The following is a 20,690-nucleotide window of genomic DNA, read 5'->3' on the forward strand; positions in this document are numbered from 1 at the left end:
AGAAAGGGCGTGGGGGAGTTATTAGAGGACGCGAACTACAATCCCCAGAAGGCTGTGCCGTCAAGAGCCTCGCGCCGCCTTCCGAGGGGTTCCACTAGTTTTCAGCTCGGTGGGCTCAGTCCCAGCTGGATGTAGTGGCCTGGCCTGGCCTGGCAGGAGGGGCGGCCCAGCGGGGGTCGTGCCTCCTGGAGCCGCCCCCAGGACTTGAGTCCTGGAGGAGGCGACGGTGAGTAAGAGGGGCCTGGCTGGGGAGGCTCCTATCGGTCTGCAGTGCTAGCCCCTGCCTCAAACTCTCGGCCCTCCTGGCCTGAGCTGTGGCCTGAACCTCCAATCACTGGCCTCCTTGCCTACTTGCTCTTCTCTCTGCGTTAGTTCTAGCATTGTAAAGTCAGAGCCACCCCCTTGTGTTTAAATGGAATGTGTTAATGACTTACCCGTGATTGTCACTTTGGACTCCTGTAAGGAATAGTTATGGGATGGACTGGGGAAGCCCGTTGTAAACTGAAAAGCTCCGTGCGAGAGTGATTGCTTCTGATGCATGGATCACTCCTACAGGATGATTACAACACTTGCTAGCCAAGCAGTTAAGGAACTTAACCTGGGCCCGGTTAGCTCTCCAGATTCATTTACGAACACCTAGCTAGATCGCCGTGCCGCCAATTGTAGCCAAGAAATCTCAACTGAGCTTGCCTGGTAGCTCAGCTGCTGAAGAATCTGTCTGCAATGCTGGAGACCCTGGTTTGATGTCAGTCACCATCTCTGAGAACTTCCTGAACAACCAGTCCTTTGGTCCTAATCACAAATACTCTTCCTTTGCTTGTGACTACAGCACCACTTTGGGGTTCCCTGGTGTCTCAGATGGTAAAGAACTCGCCTGCAATGCAGGAGACTTGGGTTCTGTCTCTGAGTAGGGAAGAACCCCTGGAGAAGGGAATGGCTACCCACTCCAGTATTCTTGCCTGGAGAACTCCATAGACGGAGGAGCCTGGCGGGCTATAGTCCATAGAGTTGGAAAGAGTCAGTCATGACTGAGCGACTAACAGTACTACTACTACAGCTGCACTAGTTTTCTATAGTTATTATTAGAGCGTTTATTACACTGGCTTATTTTATAGTTAGTTAATGATGATGATACCTTTGCGTTTTATAGAATTTCATAACTAACAGGTTTTGATCTATAAAAGTTTAGGAAAAACAGCGCTAAAAATTTTTTGTATACATTTGAGGTTTTTTTTTTAAGGATTTAGGCTGACAAAATTAAATAGTGATGGAGTCAAGATTTTTATTTAGGTCTCCTCTCTCCTAGTCTGGTATTCTTATATCTTAACCACTCACCAACCTCTCTGGTAAATAGAAATGAGGAGTTAAAAAAGATCAGAGACAGATGAGTATGAACTCATTACTCCAAGAAACTAAACTCTGACCCTGGTCACCCTCTGGACTTAGTACTCAGCCTATGACTGATTTTTCACTCAACAAGCATTCACTGAAAACCATCTATCTACCTGTTTCTGTACTAAGTTGCTAAGAATTATGAGATGTATATAAATATATATAACTGAGATAAAATTTTTAGTTTGTTTTCCAAAAGTTTTTTTTTTGTGATTCTGATGTGTCCAAAACTCTGATCACCTGGAGTGATCTAAAGTGTAGAACAATGTCTAGAGTTCAGAACAGTGCCTGTCACATAGTTGGCACTCAACCTGTTGAATGCATCTGCATGGTCTACTGATTTCATGTTTCATATTTTACGGGAAGGCAGAGCTGAGGTAGCTTATGTTTACACTGCATATTGTTAAAGAACTGGACCTTGAGCCCAAGTATAATTACTCTTCTGTGTTTTAACCTCCACCCCTGTTTTGCAGCTTCTTTAAGTCACTTTAATTTAATCCTGCATATAACTGGTTTTTCTGACATGACAGACTTGCTCAGACATGACAGAAGTCTCTCAAAAGGCCCATAATTTCTGCCAACACATTAACTGAAATTGTCAGCAAAATAAAGCCATGAAGAGCTAAATTTTACAAAATTAAGAAAATACCTTTACTTCAAAATAACCAATAATCCTTGTCAACGACAATCAAGCTCATGAACTGTAATAAATTTATTTTATAAAAGAGAGTCACAGGGATTGGAGTTTCACTTTTTGTTAAAATCAGAAGAGGGCTTGCTTACCCTTATGGTAGATATTAGCTGTAGCTAATTAATAGCTGCTCCCTTTAGATAGGTACATTTGCTCCAGTTTGCCGTGTTACTTACCACTCCCCATGTTTCTTGTACTTATTATCTCCCTTATCCTTGTAGGTTCAAGTTTGAAACTTTGATAGGACATCCTAAGTTTAGGATGCAAGTTTATGATCATTGATGAAACTCCTTTTTCCTTCCATCAGGTACTTGAGTTCTTCCTGCTCCTTTTCTGACATAATCCAAACTCTGCTTAAGCACTCTTGTGATAGGGAATGTACTATTTTCTTATGCAGCTAATGCATTTCTAGAAGAGTCTATCAAACCATATCAAATGACCAGTGAGCAAAATTTTCCTTAATGAAACATGGTTTATCCTAATGGTGTGATTTCCAAGTTAAGTTCCTGAGGTCCACATCTCTAACTAGGTATATTTCCGTGGTGGACACAAGAAGAGAACAAATAAAAATGCCTCCTTTTGTGGGCATGAAAGAAAGAATGAGGTACCTTCTAATTTAGGACTTAAATCTAGGTAATTTTAACCTGACAAGTTTATATCATTATCTATTTTGTGACTTGGTCATCACCTTTAGTCCCAATATCAGTTCTAATATTTAATATTATGTGGAGTCAAATTACCTGTATTTACTTAGCCAGTCACTGTGCCTTTTGAACCCTGGGTCTAATGTTAAATACTTAGCCTTTTTTTTTTTTTCCCCTCAGCCCCTGATAAGTGTCTTAGAAGCCTCTAATCCTTTCATTTTACAGATGAGCAACTTGTACAGAAGTTCAGCTGATTTGCTCCTTATGTATCTTCAAAAACTAGGACTATATAGACAGTTTGAATCCTGGTGAAGTGTTTCTAGTGAGCCATAATTATAACATACCCATTTAGAACTGGTGAGATGGATTTCAGAAGTGTTTCCTACAGATATTTATTGGTTGCATCATCATTTCAGGTTGTTGCAGTTGTTGAGAAGACTATGAACAGGTCAGAGAACTTGTTCTTTGCCGGTTCTTCATTAGCATCCCAAGTTCATGCTGCTGCTATTAATGGAGATAAGGGTGCTCTTCACAAGCTTATCATAGGTAAGCTCCAAGTTCCTCTTTAAGTACAGAAACTTGAAAAAATAACTCTTTGTCCTAAGGAAATTTGTTCATTTTGTTTTAATTTGCAGTTTACTCACACGTTTTAGTGGAAATACATTATTGTTTATATTTGGTTTCAAGACTTGGACAAGAAAGAAATTAAGTCCTGAAACTTAAAACTGTGGTTTTTAGATTAGATGAAAAGTACTTGAGAAATACCTATGTATTTGACATCAAATCTAGATCCATCTAGTCAAGGCTATGGTTTTTCCAGTGGTCATGTATGGATTTGAGAGATGGACTATAAAGAAAGCTGAGTGCCGAAGAATTGATGCTTTTGAACTGTGGTGTTGGAGAAGACTCTTGAGAGTCCCTTGGACTGCAAGGAGATTCAGCCAGTCCGTCCTAAAGGAGATCAGTCCTGGGTGTTCATTGGAAGGACTGATGTTGAAGCTGAAACTCCAATACTTTGGCCACCTGATGTGAAAAGCTGACTCATTTGAAAAGACCCTGATGCTGGGAAAGATTGAGGGCAGGAGGAGAAGGGGATGACAGAGGATGAGATGGCTGGATAGCATCACTGACTCAATGGACATGGGTTAGGGTGGGCTCTGGCAGTTGGTGAGGGACAGGGAGGCCTGGTGTGCTGTGATTCATGGGGTCGCAAAGAGTCGGACACTATTGAGCAACTGAACTGAACTGAACTAGATAGGTACTCTAAGGTGCTGAGAGAATTAATTTGTCCTTTAATAATTCATCTGTTATTAGAGATCTCTGTAAGAACAGAGATCTGGAATGAGATATTAGATAATGATATATAACATTTAATATATTCCCAAAGTAATGTTTACAAATGATTTAAACTTCAATGATTTTAAATTGATTAAATGTTCTTATCACTGATTCAGCTGATTGAAGTTGATAGTTGTCATCCTGTCTTATATAGAGAGAAAGGTCCAACATGGAGGTTCTAGAAGAACTTCTAGAGAAGTTCTAGAGAATAAAGTGAACAGGAAAAAGACAGTGGCTGAGAATTTTCCAGGACTGCAAAAACCACAAATCTACATAGTCACAAGTTGTTAGTCCCAAAGGAAATAAATAATATAAAAATCTCCGTTATTTATAATCTCAATACATACCACTAAATGTTTAGTGACATCGTGATTGACAACCTAGTCTTTAAAGTCAACACTATTTGAACCTCCAAACCTATTCCTTTAGAATGTATTTTCACTCTAAATGTCTCGTTTTTCCAGGAATTTCTACCCATGCACCCTAACTGATGACTAGTTTTTCTAGTCCTCAATATGACATAAATTTTGTCTTTGTTTCCTCTATACATCTATTCCCTCTCCCCTTTTTTACCTTCTACCCCCTTACCTTCTTCTCTGCTAAGCAAACTCCAACTCATCTTCAAGGACAAAGTTCTCTTAGCACATTCTCTGTAAAGATTTCTCTTCTCTGTCAGAGATGTGATCCTCACTTCACCTCAGCTATCTACATTCAGTTACTCTTCGAATTTGACATCTTCTACCACCTCTGACTCTTTCACTCAGACACCCACCATTCAACTAAAACTCTTAGTTCCAGCTCATTTACTAATTAGAATGATAGTTTTCAGTGTCACGGAGTCCTCCAATCCATTATCTTTTCCACTTTTGACCGTCATTATTCTGTTTTTACTTTCCTTTCTATTCAGCCCTGATTCCACAGTCTATAATGAAAATCCTTCTCTTGGAAGAACTCCCTTTTCTTCTCACCTGTGACACCTGGCTGTTGCAATCCCAACTTTGGATGGACCTAATCCATCTACTTCTGTCAAGCCCTGAACAATTTAACCTGTCTGGAAGATTGGTAACACCTTAAATTCATGCCTCCCCACTTCAGAAAGGCACTCAAGACTCTCTGCTCATCATATTACATTTCTCCATATGACTGTCCCGTACCTTTTTCCTCTACTGAAACTCTGACTACTGCCATATCTCCCTCCCTCCCTTTCTTAGCTAATGCTTTATGCTTCTTACTGAAAGTGAAAACACTAAATAGGAACTCTCCCAACTTTCAGCCCAATAACTATGTCAGCCTACAGCTTCACCTATCTTCTTCTTTCTTCCTGCTGCTGCTGCTGCTAAGTCACTTCAGTCATGTCCGACTCTGTGCGACCCCATAGACGGCAGCCCACCAGGCTCCCCCATCCCTGGGATTCTCCAGGCAAGAATACTGGAGTGGGTTGCCATTTCCTTCTCCATCTCTTCCTGCTAAAACAGAGCAAATATCCCTTTCTGTCAAAGATAGTTTCTCCCTACGTCCTGTCTTCTCAGGGATCTTGTTTCATTTTTTTAACCTCGGATTACTACATCATCAACCTTTTCCTGTATTCTAAATTCTTTTATCAACATTGAAGATAAACATGCTCTGTTAGCTCCATTATTTAAAAACCCCTTCTCTGCTCCTTCTAGGTATCCCCCTCTAGGTATTGCCATATTTGTCAGCCCTCCTTTGTGTAAATCAATGAGTACATGGGCTAAACTGCTTTAACAGTGACCTAAATAAGATAGAGGTATATTTCATTCTCATAATAGAACAAAGGTAAGTGGGCAGTCTAGGGTGGAGAGACATCTCTGCTTTACAAAATCATCCAGGGATGTTGCTAGGGCTTTACTTTGCCATTCTCAACATGTGGCTTCCATCTTTGGGTCAAAGGCAGATTCTTTCGCTGTTGTCAGAGCCCGGCCAGCAGGAAGGGGGAAAGAGAGTGTGCAAGGTAGCAATTTGTCATCCTGGAAGTGGGTGGAGTTAGAGCCACGCCTAGGACAAAGAGCCTAAAAAAACTTTTCTCTCCCTGAATGGCATCACCTCTAGCTAAAGCTCAGGGTGCTCAGTTCCCAGAAAGAAAGAATGAGAGAGTGGTATGGGGACAATTATCAACCTCTGTCACCAAAACCAAGCTTCTTGAGCCATCTGCACTCTTTATCCCCACATCTTTATCTCCATCTATATTTTACTGAAAGAAAAGAAAATATACTTTCTTATTTTGAAATATATGTATAGAGAAGTCCATAGAACTTAAATGTTCAATTTAACGAATAAATATGAAGCAGAAGTGCATGTAGTCAACATTAGGTCAGGGAACAGGACATTGTTCATCCAGAAGCCCCAGTTCATTCTTCCTTCCCTCTTGGCATAATATGGTGTCTTGACGTTTATGTGATAATTATATTGTATATATTTTGTATATTGTATATATTGTATATATATTGTATATATTTTGTATATATTGTATATATTTTGCCACCTAGTCATATGTCTTACACTCTATAGTTTAGTTTTGCCTTTTTTGGACTTTTCTCCTAAATGTTCCATGTTTACTTGTACTAAAAATTGTATATTCAGTTATATCACTTTCGAGCTCAAAACACTTGAATTGCTTCCCATTGTATTTGGAACAAAATTTTGAAACTATACCTCTTTCTCTCTCCAACCTCACATTTCACCACTCTCTTCCTAGAAAAACCTGCTTTATTTTCATTTCTTAAATCTGTAAGCCCTTTTCCATCTCAAAGCTTTTGCCTAAAATACTATTCTCCTCATTCTCTGTCTGGCTGACCTTTACTCATCCTTCAGATCTCATCACTGAGGTCACTTCTTCATAAAAGCCTGCTCTGCCCATTGAATCTCAGTGAAGTCTGTTCACTGTGTCCTCTCTTGGAACTCTTCAGTTTTCTTTCATAGAATTTATCTCAGGTCATAACTGTGTATGTGTATGTTTGACTATTTTAATGTCTCTCTCCTCTCTAATTTAATAGCCTCCATGAGTATAGACTAGGTCTGTTAAAGTCATAGTTATACATACAAAATCCAGCACAGTGCTTGGCACATAGTAGGCACATGAGAAATGCTTGCTGAAGAAGTGAATGAAAATTATCATTGTTTTAAGTATCTTTCTTCCCAATAAGTCTATAATCATTTAGAGGGCTGAGATTAAATCTGAATTGAGTTAAATTGAATTAAGAGACAAGTTAGGGCTAAATTTCATTGGAAAAAAGTTTTTAAGTCAGAACTCCTCAAGAAAACATATTTTGTAACTCTTTCATTATTTTAACATGAAATATAATTATCAAGGGGAACAAAGCGTGCAGTATGTTGTAAATTAAAAATACTTAAATAGGCTCAATCATACAAATTAATGTGTTACCTAATAAAACTTGAAATATTTCTATAATTTTATATCTCCAAAGGAAAAAATTCCTTAAAAACAAAGAAGCAGTCATGATATGAAACAAATACAGAACTGATAAATGTATTTATAAGTTAGTTCTATGTATTTTATTGTGTTGTCTAAGGAATCCCTTACTCATTACTCACTTTGAGCTGTAATATTGTTCACCTTTTAAGAATTCTGCCATTTTTGTCTTCTATTCAAAGACAGTAATACCTTTGCTCTGTGGTATTTCCTAACATTTGTATATTCCCACCAAATAATATGTTATTTTTTAGTATTAAGATACATCTTAAATTTCAGTGTATCTTATATGTTCTTTTATGTAGCATGAATGATGATCTCTTAATTACATGCTGTTTTTCTTTTGTAAACTAGTAACATAGTACTACAGATGAATTATTTTTTTCCTTCAATCTTTGCTCACCAACTGCTCGATGAATTCATTCACTTTAGCATTTTCCGTTTTCCCTTCTCTGTTTCCATGGAGAAGTGTGTCGTGATGTGTTTGACTCCATGGAAACAGATGAGCATCTCTTTCTACATACACAGCTAATTAAATCGAACACTTTCTGTGCTGCCCATTGTCCTGGAGGAGGAATGAAGAGGCTTTTCCTGAATGAGACATCATTTTAGTTGCAATTCTTAGTGTTTAACCTAATACAGTGGATTAATGTTTTAACATAGCTTATTACGTCCTAGATTCAGATGAATCAGGACTCAGTACTGGGCCCTAGAAACAAACATACATAGTAAAATCCTTTCATGCTATGACTATCATTTATAGATGTGTAGATTTTTCTGTTAACATTAAGCTCAAATAATTTAATTGAATACCAGAGGTATTGTGGGTAATATATTTTAGTTGATTCATTGTAATACTGTATAGTGTAATATAGTAAAAAGGATACAGATTTTAGAGACAGATAAACCTGAGATTTTAATTCTGGCCTTGTCTTTTTTTTTTAATTAAGTAATCTATTTATTTGGCTGTACCGGGTCTTAGTTGCAGCTGCAGGACTTTGCTCTTTGTTGAGGCATGTGGGGTCTTTCAGTTGCCCAATTCTCATCGCAGCATGTGGGATCTAGTTCCTTGACCAAGGATGGAACCCAGACCCCCTGCATTGGAAACATGGAGTCTTAGCCACTGACCCACCACGGCCCTGGCTTTGTTATTTATTAATTATATTACCTTGGCTTAAACCACTTAACCTTTTGAGCCTCTTTCCTCATCTGTAAACTATAGATTATAATACTGTGCCTGTGGGACAGTTAAATTAGATAAGGAATGTAAAATATCTAGCATCACACATGGCAGACAATAGATAGAAACTTGTTATATCAGGTTGGACTTACAGTAAAATGATCAAATCTTGTGTAGTTTCAGAAATGTCTCAAAAAGAAAAATCTCTAAATGCTAACAAAGAATAATCCTTCTTTCTTTGTAAAAACCAAACAAAATAATTTGTAAATATTCACTGTGTGTAATGATGGATCCTGGCATCGTTGCTAAAAGTGTTTGGGGTATTTGCAGTGGTAAGGTAGCCAGGCAGCACCACTTCTGATTCTACTATAACTTTTGTTGACCTGTCCATGCTCTGAACTTACATAAATCTCTCTGAATCGTTGTTTCTCTTTGTTTGTAACATCTCCCAACACAGTAGTTAGGTGTGGCAGGGAGCCTCATAAGTCATAGAGCAGTGACATTATTTCAGGTTACTTTTTCCTTTACCCTGACTTTAAATGTTATGGTCATTAAAGGTTTTATAAGTGGTTGTTTACATATATGAAAGTGAAAATGTTAGTTGCTCAGTCATGTCTGACTCTTTGTGACCCCATGGACTGTAGCCTGCCAGGCTCCTCTGTCCATAGGATTCTCCAGGCAAGAATACTGGAGTGGATAACCATTCCCTTCTCCAGGGGATCTTCCCAACTCAGGGATCAAACCTGTGTCTCCTACATTGCAGGCAGATTCTTTACCGTACAAGTCACCAGGGAAGCCTACACATGTATATGTTTACAAATATACTTACAGGCATATGCATCTATACTAATAATGATAATACAATTAGCCAACATTCATAAAGTTATGTTATATAAGCACCATCTTAAATGGTTTGTAACATGTGAACTCATTTAATAACAAAACACCACGAAGAGTTTGGGGTACTCTTACTTCCCTCATTTTATAGGTCAGGATACGGAGATGTGGAGAGATTAAGTAACTTGTCTAATAAAGAACAGAACTGAGATTGAAGCCTGCAAGACTGATTGTAAAGTCCACGCTTTTAAATACTAAACTATAGGGCCTCCATGTGTAGGTATATATATCTACCTATACACGCACATTCTTGTGTATAAGTACGTAGAGAAAGACAAACATAAGAGGAAGACAAGAAAGTTGCTGAGTTCTAAACCTTGACTCATGAAATTCTTGGTTATCTAGTTTGGACTTTTCTGAACATTTTTGTGCCATGAGCTCTTTTGGCAATCTGGTGAACTTTGTGAACCCCCTTCTCAGAAACATGTATTTTAAGACCTTAAATATTACTTAATAAGAATCCAAAGAAAATCAGCTGTATCAAAATACATTTATCAAAGTATTTTAAAATTATGATGTAGCAATATACTTACATTCATTTTTTAACCAAATAAATAGCAAGATCTAGTGGCAGATGTAGCAACTATGATAATTTGAAAATAGCGATGAGTGTAAACAATATTTTAAGATAGCTCAACAATGATAATGAGATAATATGTAAAAATATTTTGTAAAATCTCAGGTGCCCTCAAAATATATGTCCCTCCCATGTTGTTATTCTCATTTTATATCAGGACACTCAGCAGTTAAGCAGTTTAGTTGCATAGCTAATAACTACACAGTTGAAACTCAAACCAAGTCATTGGATTATGGATCCTATCTTCTTTCCATTGTTCCCATGTGGCTTCTATAAAAATAAGCAGATAGTTTTTAAATCACCACAAATGTCTTCCCAAGATTGTGACAATCTGAAAGATATGAAGTAAAAAGCAGGTGAAAGGAGATAAATGCATCTTTGATGCCACACAAAGGTGACATTTTAGAGCAAACAAATAAGATATCTATAGGGAATGCTGAATTCACTTGTGTGGGACGGTATGACACCATAGCTATTGTGTAGAGTGGCACAACTTCACTGCATGTAACAGGCATTGCCTCTAAACGCTGGAGTTGGAGCTCTGGCTTCTGCACGTACCAGTCTGTACAGAGACTCTCCTGTTTCAGCTAACCTTAAAATAACCGACTGCAGCAGAGCAGTGGGTTTCCAGTCATGGTTCCAGCTCAGCTTCCTGAACTGTGTATAGACTGAGCACATGCAGAATGCCAGCCACAGTTGGTGGTGGATTAGAGGCTACCTCCACAGTTGCCAGAATAATTAAAACAACACAGCACACTAGCCAGCTGCATCCTATATTAGCTGTCCCTGATAGGAATGTAAATTTAAGTGACTGCTGTCCAGTGAATACTGCTGCTGCTAAGTCGCTTCAGTCGTGTCCGACTCTATGCGACCCCGTAGGTGGCAGTCCACCAGGCTCCCCCGTCCATGGGATTTTCCAGGCAAGAGTACTGGAGTGGGTTGCCATTGAATACTAGTTTACATCATAAGCCCTTCATTTGTACAACATGTCACAGTTACCAAACACTTCCAAACAATGAATCATCTCATTTGTTCATCAAAAGAAGCTGTGGTGGAGACTGGACAGGTATTAGCTGAATGTTGTAACCAAGGAAATGAAGGAAAGGAGTAGGGTAGCTAAATAAAAGAACAGGCCTTTCTCAGCTACTCTCATTTAGCAGGAAGCTCAGAACCTAATGGGCTGCTCACCACTTGGAAACTAGCCATAGAGCCACTATCCCCTTAAAGCAACCCAAAACAGAACCCAGGTGAGGAGGCTAAGGGCTGCTTTTTCTAGTCATACTAAGGGATGCATGCTTTCAGCTGCCTCAGATGCAGAAATGTTCCTTATAGGCACAGCATATTGGATAGTGGTGACACAACCAAATTAAATCTTCCCTATTGGAAAGTATAACTATCAATGACACAAAACCAAAGTATGTCATGGGTTGAAGAGAAGCCTTGAAGTTTCCCTGTATCTTAGAGCCAACTTTCTAAGAGTGAAGCGGCTGCCCTGGGATGCAGAGTGACCTGTTGACCCTGTGGTTCTGACTCCACTTTGGCCCCGAGAAATCTAGTCAGTCAGGATTACCCCAATGTGTGCTGATTGCCTCCATTTCTCACGTTCATTCTTATGACCACCAGTCCTGAATCCTCTCCCTTATTCAAACTTCTGAGGAGGGATGCTACTCTAGGAGGAAATTATTACATGAATTAGCATTATCTTGCTAACAGTAAGTACTACTGTCTTTGCTTAATACTAACAAATAAGATGCAGATTGAGAGTGTCTGTCAATTATGAAATACAATAAGCTAGAGTCTAGCATTTTTTCCAGTAGTCATGTATGAATGTGAGAGTTGGACTATATAGAAAGCTGAGCACCAAAGAATTGGTGCTTTTAAACTGTGGTGTTGGAGAAGACTCTTGAGAGTCCCTTGGACTGCAAGGAGATCCAACCAGTCCATCCTAAAGGAGGTCAGTCCTGAATATTCATTGGAAGGACTGATGCTGAAGCTGAAACTCCAGTACTTTGGGCACCTGATGTGAAGAACTGACTCATTTGAAAAGACCCTGATGCTGGGAAAGATTGAAGGCAGGAGGAGAAAGGGACAACAGAGGATAAGATGGTTGGATGGCATCACTGACTCGATGAACATGAGTTTGAGTAAGCTCCGGAGTTGGTGATGGACAGGGAGGCCTGGCATGCTGCAGTCCATGGGGTCACAAAGAGTCAGACATGACTGAGTAACTGAACTGAACTGATTCTCTGTGTCATTTTTCATTCTAGAAAAACTCAAATGATAAAAGGAACATGCTCTACCTGTAATACATTTCAGTTCTGTTAATGAATTTGGGTTTAAATGAGTCCATATCTATAAATGCAGTGATAGAATCTCTGGAATCTTCTGGATTAGATATTGGAGGTCTTTGTATAGAGAATAATACCTAGCACTGAGTGACCACTCAGAAGACTTCTGCCTAGGGGTTTCTATTATCAGATACGTTGAGTCAAATTCAAAACTTACCTCCATCTTCAAAACCAAGATTCTGAAACAGAACAAAAATCTGCCTCTTCCAGGAGTTGGGCTTCCCTGGTGGCTCAGCTGGTAAAGAATCTGCCTGCAGTGTGGGAGACCTGGGTTTGATCCCTGAGTTGGGAAATTCCCCACTCCAGCATCTTGGCCTGGAGAAGTCCATGGACTATAGTCCATGGGATCGCAAAGAGTCAGACATGACTGAATGACTTACGCTTCACTTCCAGAAGTTAGTGTACATGACCTGAGTATTTTGTAGTGAGTGAAGTGAAGTCACTCAGTCGTGTCTGACTCTTTGCGACCCCGTGGTCTGTAGCCTATCAGGCTTCTCCGTCCATGGGATTTTCCAAGCAAGAGTACTGGAGTGAGTTGCCATTTCCTTCTTCAGGGGATCTTCCCGACCCAGGGATCAAACCCAGGTCTCCCGCATTGTAGGCAGACGCTTTACTATCTGTACCACCAGGGAAGATGAGTATTTTGTAAGGCTCTTTGAAATTTCAAGAGCAGTTACCAAGCAGCATACGTGGAAACATGGATCAGCAAAATGAGTTATTGGAAAAGGTATGAAGTACTTCTGGGTCCCAATACATCCAAGATTCAAATATATGTTGAAATAATTAGAGCTAAAACAGCTTCAGTTCAGTTCAGTTCAGTCGCTCAGTCGTGTCCGACTCTTTGCGACCCCATGAATCGCAGCACGCTAGGCCTCCCTGTCCATCACCAACTCCCGGAGTTCACTCAGACTCACATCCATCGAGTCAGTGATGCCATCCAGCCATCTCATCCTCTGTCGTCCCCTTCTCCTCCTGCCCCCAATCCCTCCCAGCATCAGAGTCTTTTCCAATGAGTCAACTCTTCGCATGAGGTGGCCAAAGTACTGGAGTTTCAGTTTTAGCATCATTCCTTACAAAGAAATCCCAGGGCTGATCTCCTTTAGGATGGACTGGTTGGATCTCCTTGCAGTCCAAGGGACTCTCAAGAGTCTTCTCCAACACCACAGTTCAAAAGCATCAATTCTTCGGCGCTCAGCCTTCTTCACAGTCCAACTCTCACATCCATACATGACCACAGGAAAAACCATAGCCTTGACTAGACAAACCTTTGTTGGCAAAGTAATGTCTCTGCTTTTCAATATGCTATCTAGGTTGGTCATAACTTTCCTTCCAAGGAGTAAGCGTCTTTTAATCTCATGGCTGCAGTCACCATCTGCAGTGATTTTGGAGCCCCCAAAAATAAAGTCTGACACTGTTTCCACTGTTTCCCCATCTATTTCCCATGAAGTGATGGGACCGGATGCCATGATCTTCATTTTCTGAATGCTGAGCTTTAAGCCAACTTTTTCACTCTCCTCTTTCACTTTCATCAAGAGGCTTTTTAGTTCCTCTTCACTTTCTGCCATAACTGTGGTGTCATCTGCACATCTGAGGTTATTGATATTTCTCCCGGCAATCTTGATTCCAGCTTGTGCTTCATCCAGTCAAACGTTTCTCATGATGTACTCTGCATATAAGTTAAATAAGCAGGGTGACGATATACAGCCTTGACGTACTCCTTTTCCTATTTGGAACCAGTCTGTTGTTCCATGTCCAGTTCTAACTGTTGCTTCCTGACCTGCATACAAATCTCTCAAGAGGCAGATCAGGTGGTCTGGTATTCCCATCTCTTTCAGAATTTCCCACAGTTTCTTGTGATCCACACAGTCAAAGGCTTTGGCATAGTCAATAAAGCAGAAATAGATGTTTTTCTGGAACTCTCTTGCTTTTTCCATGATCCAGCAGATGTTGGCAATTTGATCTCTGGTTCCTTTGCCTTTTCTAAAACCAGCTTGAACATCAGGAAGTTCACGGTTCACATATTGCTGAAGCCTGGCTTGGAGAATTTTGAGCATTACTTTCAGGCAAAAATAACTCAGACCAAAGCATGACATGTTCTCTTTCTTATTTTAGCAATTGTATTTCCCCAAAGCAAATATTTTGTGTGGTCAATTTTCTTCCTCCGTTAGCAGTTCATGCTAAAACACCTTAAAAATAACTGCCTTCCCTCATGCTCAATTCATATAAGATTACGCTCAGCCAGTACGTGGATATCTGATCATTTGTGACGAAAGTAAATGTTTTTCACTTAAAGTGTTATGGTATCTTTTTTTGTTGTTTTAAAGTAAAGTTTATGGAGTTTTAATACAGTAAATACAGTCAATTTTACACTTTTTCAGTCTGTAGTTACTTAATTTTAGCAAACATGTGGTCCTGCAATTACCACCACAGTCAAGATGTAGAACAGGTCCATCACGCCCCAGATTTTCCCATGTCCCTTCATCATCAGTCTCTCCCCACATCTCAGCCCCTGGCTGCCCCCGGATACCACTGATCTGTCTTCTGTCCCATAGTTTTACCTTCTCTAGAAACCCATGTAAATGAATCATACAATATGTACCCTTTGAGACTGTGTTCTTTAACTTAGCATAATACATTTGAGATTTTTCCATGTTATTGAGTAGATTAGTACTTCATTCCTTTTTATTGCTGAGCAGTATTCTTTTGTATAGATGTACTTCAATTTCTTTTGTCATTTTCCAGTTGAAGGACAATTGAGATGTTTCCAGTATTTAGTATTAATAAATGAAGCTTTCATAAACATCCATATGCAGGTTTTTATGTGAACATAAGCCTTCATGCTTTTATTTCTCCTGTGTACTAAACACTCGATGAAATTATTGGGCCATGTAGTAAGTGTATATTTAACTTACTATGAAACTGGCAAACAGTTTTCCATAGTGGCTGTAACGTTTATGATACTAATCCCACCAGCAAAATCTGAGTTCTAGTTTTTCCACATCCTCACCAAGAATTTGCTATTGACAGACTTGTTTTGGTTTTCGTTTAGCCTTTCTAATAGATGTGTAGTGGTATCACATTGTGGTTTGAATGTGTTACTTTCCTGTGTGTTAATGATTTTGAGTGTCTTTTCATATGCTTAATTGGTGAAATGTCTATTCAGACCGTTTGGCCATATTATAATTTCATTATCGGCTTTATTATTCACACGTAAGAGTTCTTTATTCTGGATATATCGAAGGCTTTATCAGATATGTGTTTTACAAATATTTTCTCCAACTTTTTGTGACTTGTGTTTTTATTTTCTTAACAGTGTCTTTCAAATAGAATTTTAAGTTTGGATGAAATTCAATCTATCGATTTTGTAAAGGACTATTCTTTGGTATCATCTCTAAGAAATTTTCACCTAACTCAAGGTTGCAGAGATCTTTTACCTTTGTTTGCTTCTAAAAGGTTTACTGTCTGCATGCTGCTAAGTTGCCTCAGTCGTGTCCGACTCTGCGCAACCCCATAGACAGCAGCCCACCAGGCTCTGCCATCCCTGGGATTCTTCAGGCAAGAACACTGGCGTGGGTTGCCATTTCCTTCTCCATTGTGTGAAAGTGAAAAGTGAAAGTGAAGTCGCTCAGTCATGTCCGACCTGCAGCAACCCCATGGACTGCAGCCCACCAGGCTCCCCCATCCATGGGATTTTCCAGGCAAGAGTACTGGAGTGGCTTGCCATTGCCTTCTCCTACTCTCTGCATATATAAGTTAAATAAGCAGGGTGACAGTATACAGCCTTGACGTACTCCTTTTCCTATTTGGAACCAGTCTGTTGTTCCATGTCCAGTTTTAACTGTTGCTTCCTGACCTGCAAACAGATTTCTCAAGAGGCAGGTCAGGTGGTCTGGTATTCCCATTTCTTTCAGAATTTTCCACAGTTTCTTGTGATCCACACAGTCAAAGGCTTTGGCATAGTCAATAAAGCAGAAATAGATGTTTTTCTGGAACTCTCTTGCGTTTTCCATGATCCAGCGGATGTTGGCAATTTGATCTCTGGTTCCTCTGCCTTTTCTAAAACCAGCTTGAACATCAGGAAGTTCACGGTTCACATATTGCTGAAGCCTGGCTTGGAGAATTTTGAGCATTATTTTACTAGCGTGTGAGATGAGTGCAATTGTGCGGTAGTTTGAGCATTCTTTGGCATTGCCTTTCTTTGGGATTGGAATGAAAAATGACCTTTTCCAGTCCTGTGACCACTGCTGAGTTTTCCAAATTTGCTGGCATATTGAGTGAAGCACTTTAATAGCATCATCTTTCAGGATTTGAAAGAGCTCAACTGGAATTCCATCACCTGCACTAGCTTTGTTCACAGTGATGCGTTCTAAGGCCCACTTGACTTCACATTCCAGGATGTCTGGCTCTAGGTCAGTGATCACACAGTTGTGATTATCTGGGTCGTGAAAATCTTTTTTGCACAGAAGCACAAGCTGGAATCAAGATTGCCAGGAGAAATATCAATAACCTCAGATATACAGATGACACCACAGTTATGGCAGAAAGTGAAGAGGAACTAAAAAGCCTCTTGATGAAAGTGAAAGTGGAGAGTGAAAAAGTTGGCTTAAAGCCCAACATTCAGAAAACGAAGATCATGGCATCCGGTCCCATCACTTCATGGGAAATAGATGGGGACACAGTGGAAACAGTGTCAGACTTTATTTTTTGGGGCTCCAAAATCACTGCAGATGGTGACTGCAGCCATGAGATTAAAAGACGCTTACTCCTTGGAAGGAAAGTTATGACCAACCTAGATAGCATATTGAAAAGCAGAGACATTACTTTGCCAACAAATGTCCATCTAGTCAAGGCTGTGGTTTTTCCTGTGGTCATGTATGGATGTGAGAGTTGGACTGTGAAGAAGGCTAAGCGCCAAAGAATTGAATGTTTTGAACTGTGGTGTTGGAGAAGACTCTTGAGAGTCCCTTGGACTGCAAGGAGATCCAAACAGTCCATTCTGATGGAGATCAGCCCTGGGATTTCTTTGTAAGGAATGATGCTAAAGCTGAAACTCCAGTACTTTGGCCACCTCATGCGAAGAGTTGACTCATTGGAAAAGACTCTGATGCTGGGAGGGTTTGGGGGCAGGAGGAGAAAGGGACAACAGAGGATGAGATGGCTGGATAGCATCACTGACTCGATGGATGTGAGTCTGAGTGAACTCTGGGAGTTGGTGATGGACAGGGAGGCCTGGCGTGCTGCGATTCATGGGGTCGCAAAGAGTCGGACACGACTGAGCGACTGACTAAGGTTTACCTATTTATAGCGATTTTACATTTACATTTATTACTGATTTTTAGATAATTTTGTATATGGTAAAAAGTGTAGATTTTTGTTTTTTTTTGTTTTGTTTTTATATGTGGATGTCCAATATTTTTAGTACCATTTGTTTAAAAAATTATCTATTGGTTTGCCTTTACACCTTTATCAAAAACCAGTTGATCAGGGAGGGATAAATTAGGAGTTTGGGATTAAAATATATACAGTACTATATATAAAATAGACAACCCACAAGCATGTAGTTCAGTCCTCTCTCTTTTTTTAAAAAATCTTTTTACTGGTGTGCTTATACCATTTACCTATATGAATGTATATGTGTTCAGTCACTCAGTCATGTCCGACTCTTTGCAATGCTATGGACTGTAGCCTGCCAGGCTCCTCTGTCCATGGGATGTCTCCAGCAAGAATACTATTTCCTCCTCCAGGGGATTTTCCCAATCCAGGGATTGAACCTGCATCTCCTGCATAGCAGGCAGATTCTTTATTGCTGCATCACTAGGCAAGCCCCATTTACCTATAATATAATCATTAATGTTTCCAACTTATTATGTATTGTTTTCTGTTTTTCATTCCTCTTTTTTTCCCATTCCTGTCTTCCTCTACATTTCTTGAATGTTTTTGACATTTCATTTTAATGTGTACATAATGGAAAGTATTGAGATCCACCATATCAGCATACATACCAATTTAAAATGTGCAATTCAATAGTTTTTTTCATATTCAGAGTTGTATTGTACAAACATCACAACAGTTGATTTTAGAACAATTTCATTGTACCCCCTATAACTGCTAAATCCTTTAGCTATCCTCAAACACTTCTCTTTCTTTTCACTCCCTGTCTATGCAAGCACTTGATGTAGAATTCTGGGTTGACAGTTCTTTTTCCTCCCCCTCAACACGTGCAAAATGTTGTGCCATTACCTCTGGCTTCCATAGTTTCTTATGAGAAATACGCTATAATTTGAATTTAGTCTTCAGAAATTTGATTTTGACTGACTCAGTATGGATTTCTTTGGGTTTATTTTGTTGAGCTTTGCTCAACTATTTAAATTTGTAGGTCTGTGTCTTTCACTAGATTTGGGCCATTTCTAGTCATTATTCCTTCAAATATCTTTTTAGCCTCTCTTTTTCCTCTCTCTCTGGGGCTCTGATGATATGAATGGTAGAAACTTTGTTATTGTCCCACAGAGCCCCGAGACTCTGTTGATCCTTTCTCTTTCTATCTTTTCTATCAGTTGTTCAGACTGAATAATTTCTGTTGGTCTGTCATTAAGTTCTGTGATTCTTTCTTTTGTCATTTCCATTCTGGTATTGTGCCTATTTAATGTGGTTTTTATTTTGGTTATTTGGTTTTTTACTTATTTAAAAAATGTTATTATTGTGATATTTTCATTGGATTCATCGCTTTTTAAATTTTTTTAATTTCTTTTGTTTTTTTGACTGCACTGGATCTTTGTTGCTGCATGTAGGTTTTCTCTAGCTGTGGTGCACAGGCTTCTTATTACAGTGGCTTTTCCTGTTGCACAGCGTAGGCTCCATGGCACAGGGGCTCTGGTAGTTGCAGCGTGCTGGCTCCAGAGTGTGGACCTAGTGGTGCACGGGCTTAGTTGCCCCACAGCCTGTGGGATTTTCCTGGACCAGGGATTGAACCTGTGTCCCCTGCATTAGCAGATGGCTTCTTAACCACTGGACCTCCAGAGAAGTCCCGCCGAGTTCATCTTTATGTTTACTCTCATTGCTGAGGCTTTGGATTTTTCCTTTTGCTTCAAGAGCATTCATAGTTGCTTATCAGACTTTTTATGACAATTGCTTTAAAATCTTTGTCAGCTAATTCTGATATCTGTTCCATCACAATTTTGGTGCCTGTTTATTATCTTATTTAATATTTTCCTGATGTTTGGTTTGTCTGGTAATTTTGGATTATATCTTGAACATTTGGTGTATTATGGTAATGACTGGATCCTATTTAAATCTCCTGTTTTAGTAAACTGATAATCTGTTTAGGTTAGAATGAACATTTTATTCCAATTTTGTGGACTGTGGTTCAAATGTCAAACTTTTTCAAAGCTCTTGCAAGTTATTGTCTGGTCTGCCCCACTTTTGTAATACCCTGGCCAATTTAGAACCTGGGCAGTATTCTACTAAGAGTTCAATTCTCAAAGTTTTTTCTATTTTAACTTTGGTCAGTTCCATACATGGTCTGCTAAAAGTTATCCATTATGCACTGATATAAAGAATTGCTTTCTCTAGCTTCCTCCTTTCTTTTCTCCACTGTCTAGTTGAGAACAGATAAGGTAATACCTCATTGCTCTCCTTTGCCTGATTCAGGGCATAAGGCTTCATAGGGCTGCTTCCCCACAGTCTCTGCAGTATCAGATGGAAAGGAAAAGAGGTACAGTTTGTGTCACATGTGCTTTGAATAGAAGAAGTTAGTCAAAAGATTTCAGTGCTGCTGAGCTACTGTTGTCCTGATGTTTTGACTGGAGAGAACAGGCTTCTTGAGGAATTTTGTGAATGTACCTCTTGGTGTTTCTGGTGTTCTGGCTACTTTAGCACCCAGGCTGTCTCTATATATAGGAGGCAAAAAACCTCCAAATTTGAGAACTCAACACCGGATTGTTCCTGGAGTTGCATTGTTCTCTAACCAATTTGCCTTCTTTTCACCACCTTTCATTTACTTTTCCTGGAGTGTTTAGTTTTAATTAGCAGGAGGATCATGGTATTATGTGCTTGTTCCTTATTGTCTAGAATAGGAAGTCAATCATGACTCATTTTTGTAGTTCTCAGAAACATACCACAATGCCTAGTGTATGGTCTACATTAAATTTTTTTGTTTTTGACAAAGAGTAAGGG

General features: G+C 39.5%; 1 protein-coding gene across 5 annotated transcripts in view; it reads left to right on the forward strand.

The window, feature by feature from the left end:
- The first annotated feature begins 24 nt into the window (after positions 1–24).
- The window catches only part of INVS (inversin), a 137,531-nt gene continuing 116,865 nt past the window's right edge, over positions 25–20,690 (forward strand). For 2 of the 5 annotated variants that reach the window (XM_027549767.1, XM_027549768.1), the window contains exons 1-2: positions 25–226; positions 3,144–3,273. In XM_027549767.1, coding sequence (XP_027405568.1) covers positions 3,168–3,273 — 106 coding nt within the window. In that variant the 5' untranslated portion in view covers positions 25–226; positions 3,144–3,167. The remainder of the gene's footprint in view (positions 227–3,143; positions 3,274–20,690) is intronic. The other 3 variants (XM_027549765.1, XM_027549770.1, XM_027549771.1) reach the window with 3 other exon arrangements.

Source organism: Bos indicus x Bos taurus, chromosome 8 (genome assembly GCF_003369695.1).
Source record: "Bos indicus x Bos taurus breed Angus x Brahman F1 hybrid chromosome 8, Bos_hybrid_MaternalHap_v2.0, whole genome shotgun sequence".
NCBI lineage: Eukaryota > Metazoa > Chordata > Mammalia > Artiodactyla > Bovidae > Bos > Bos indicus x Bos taurus.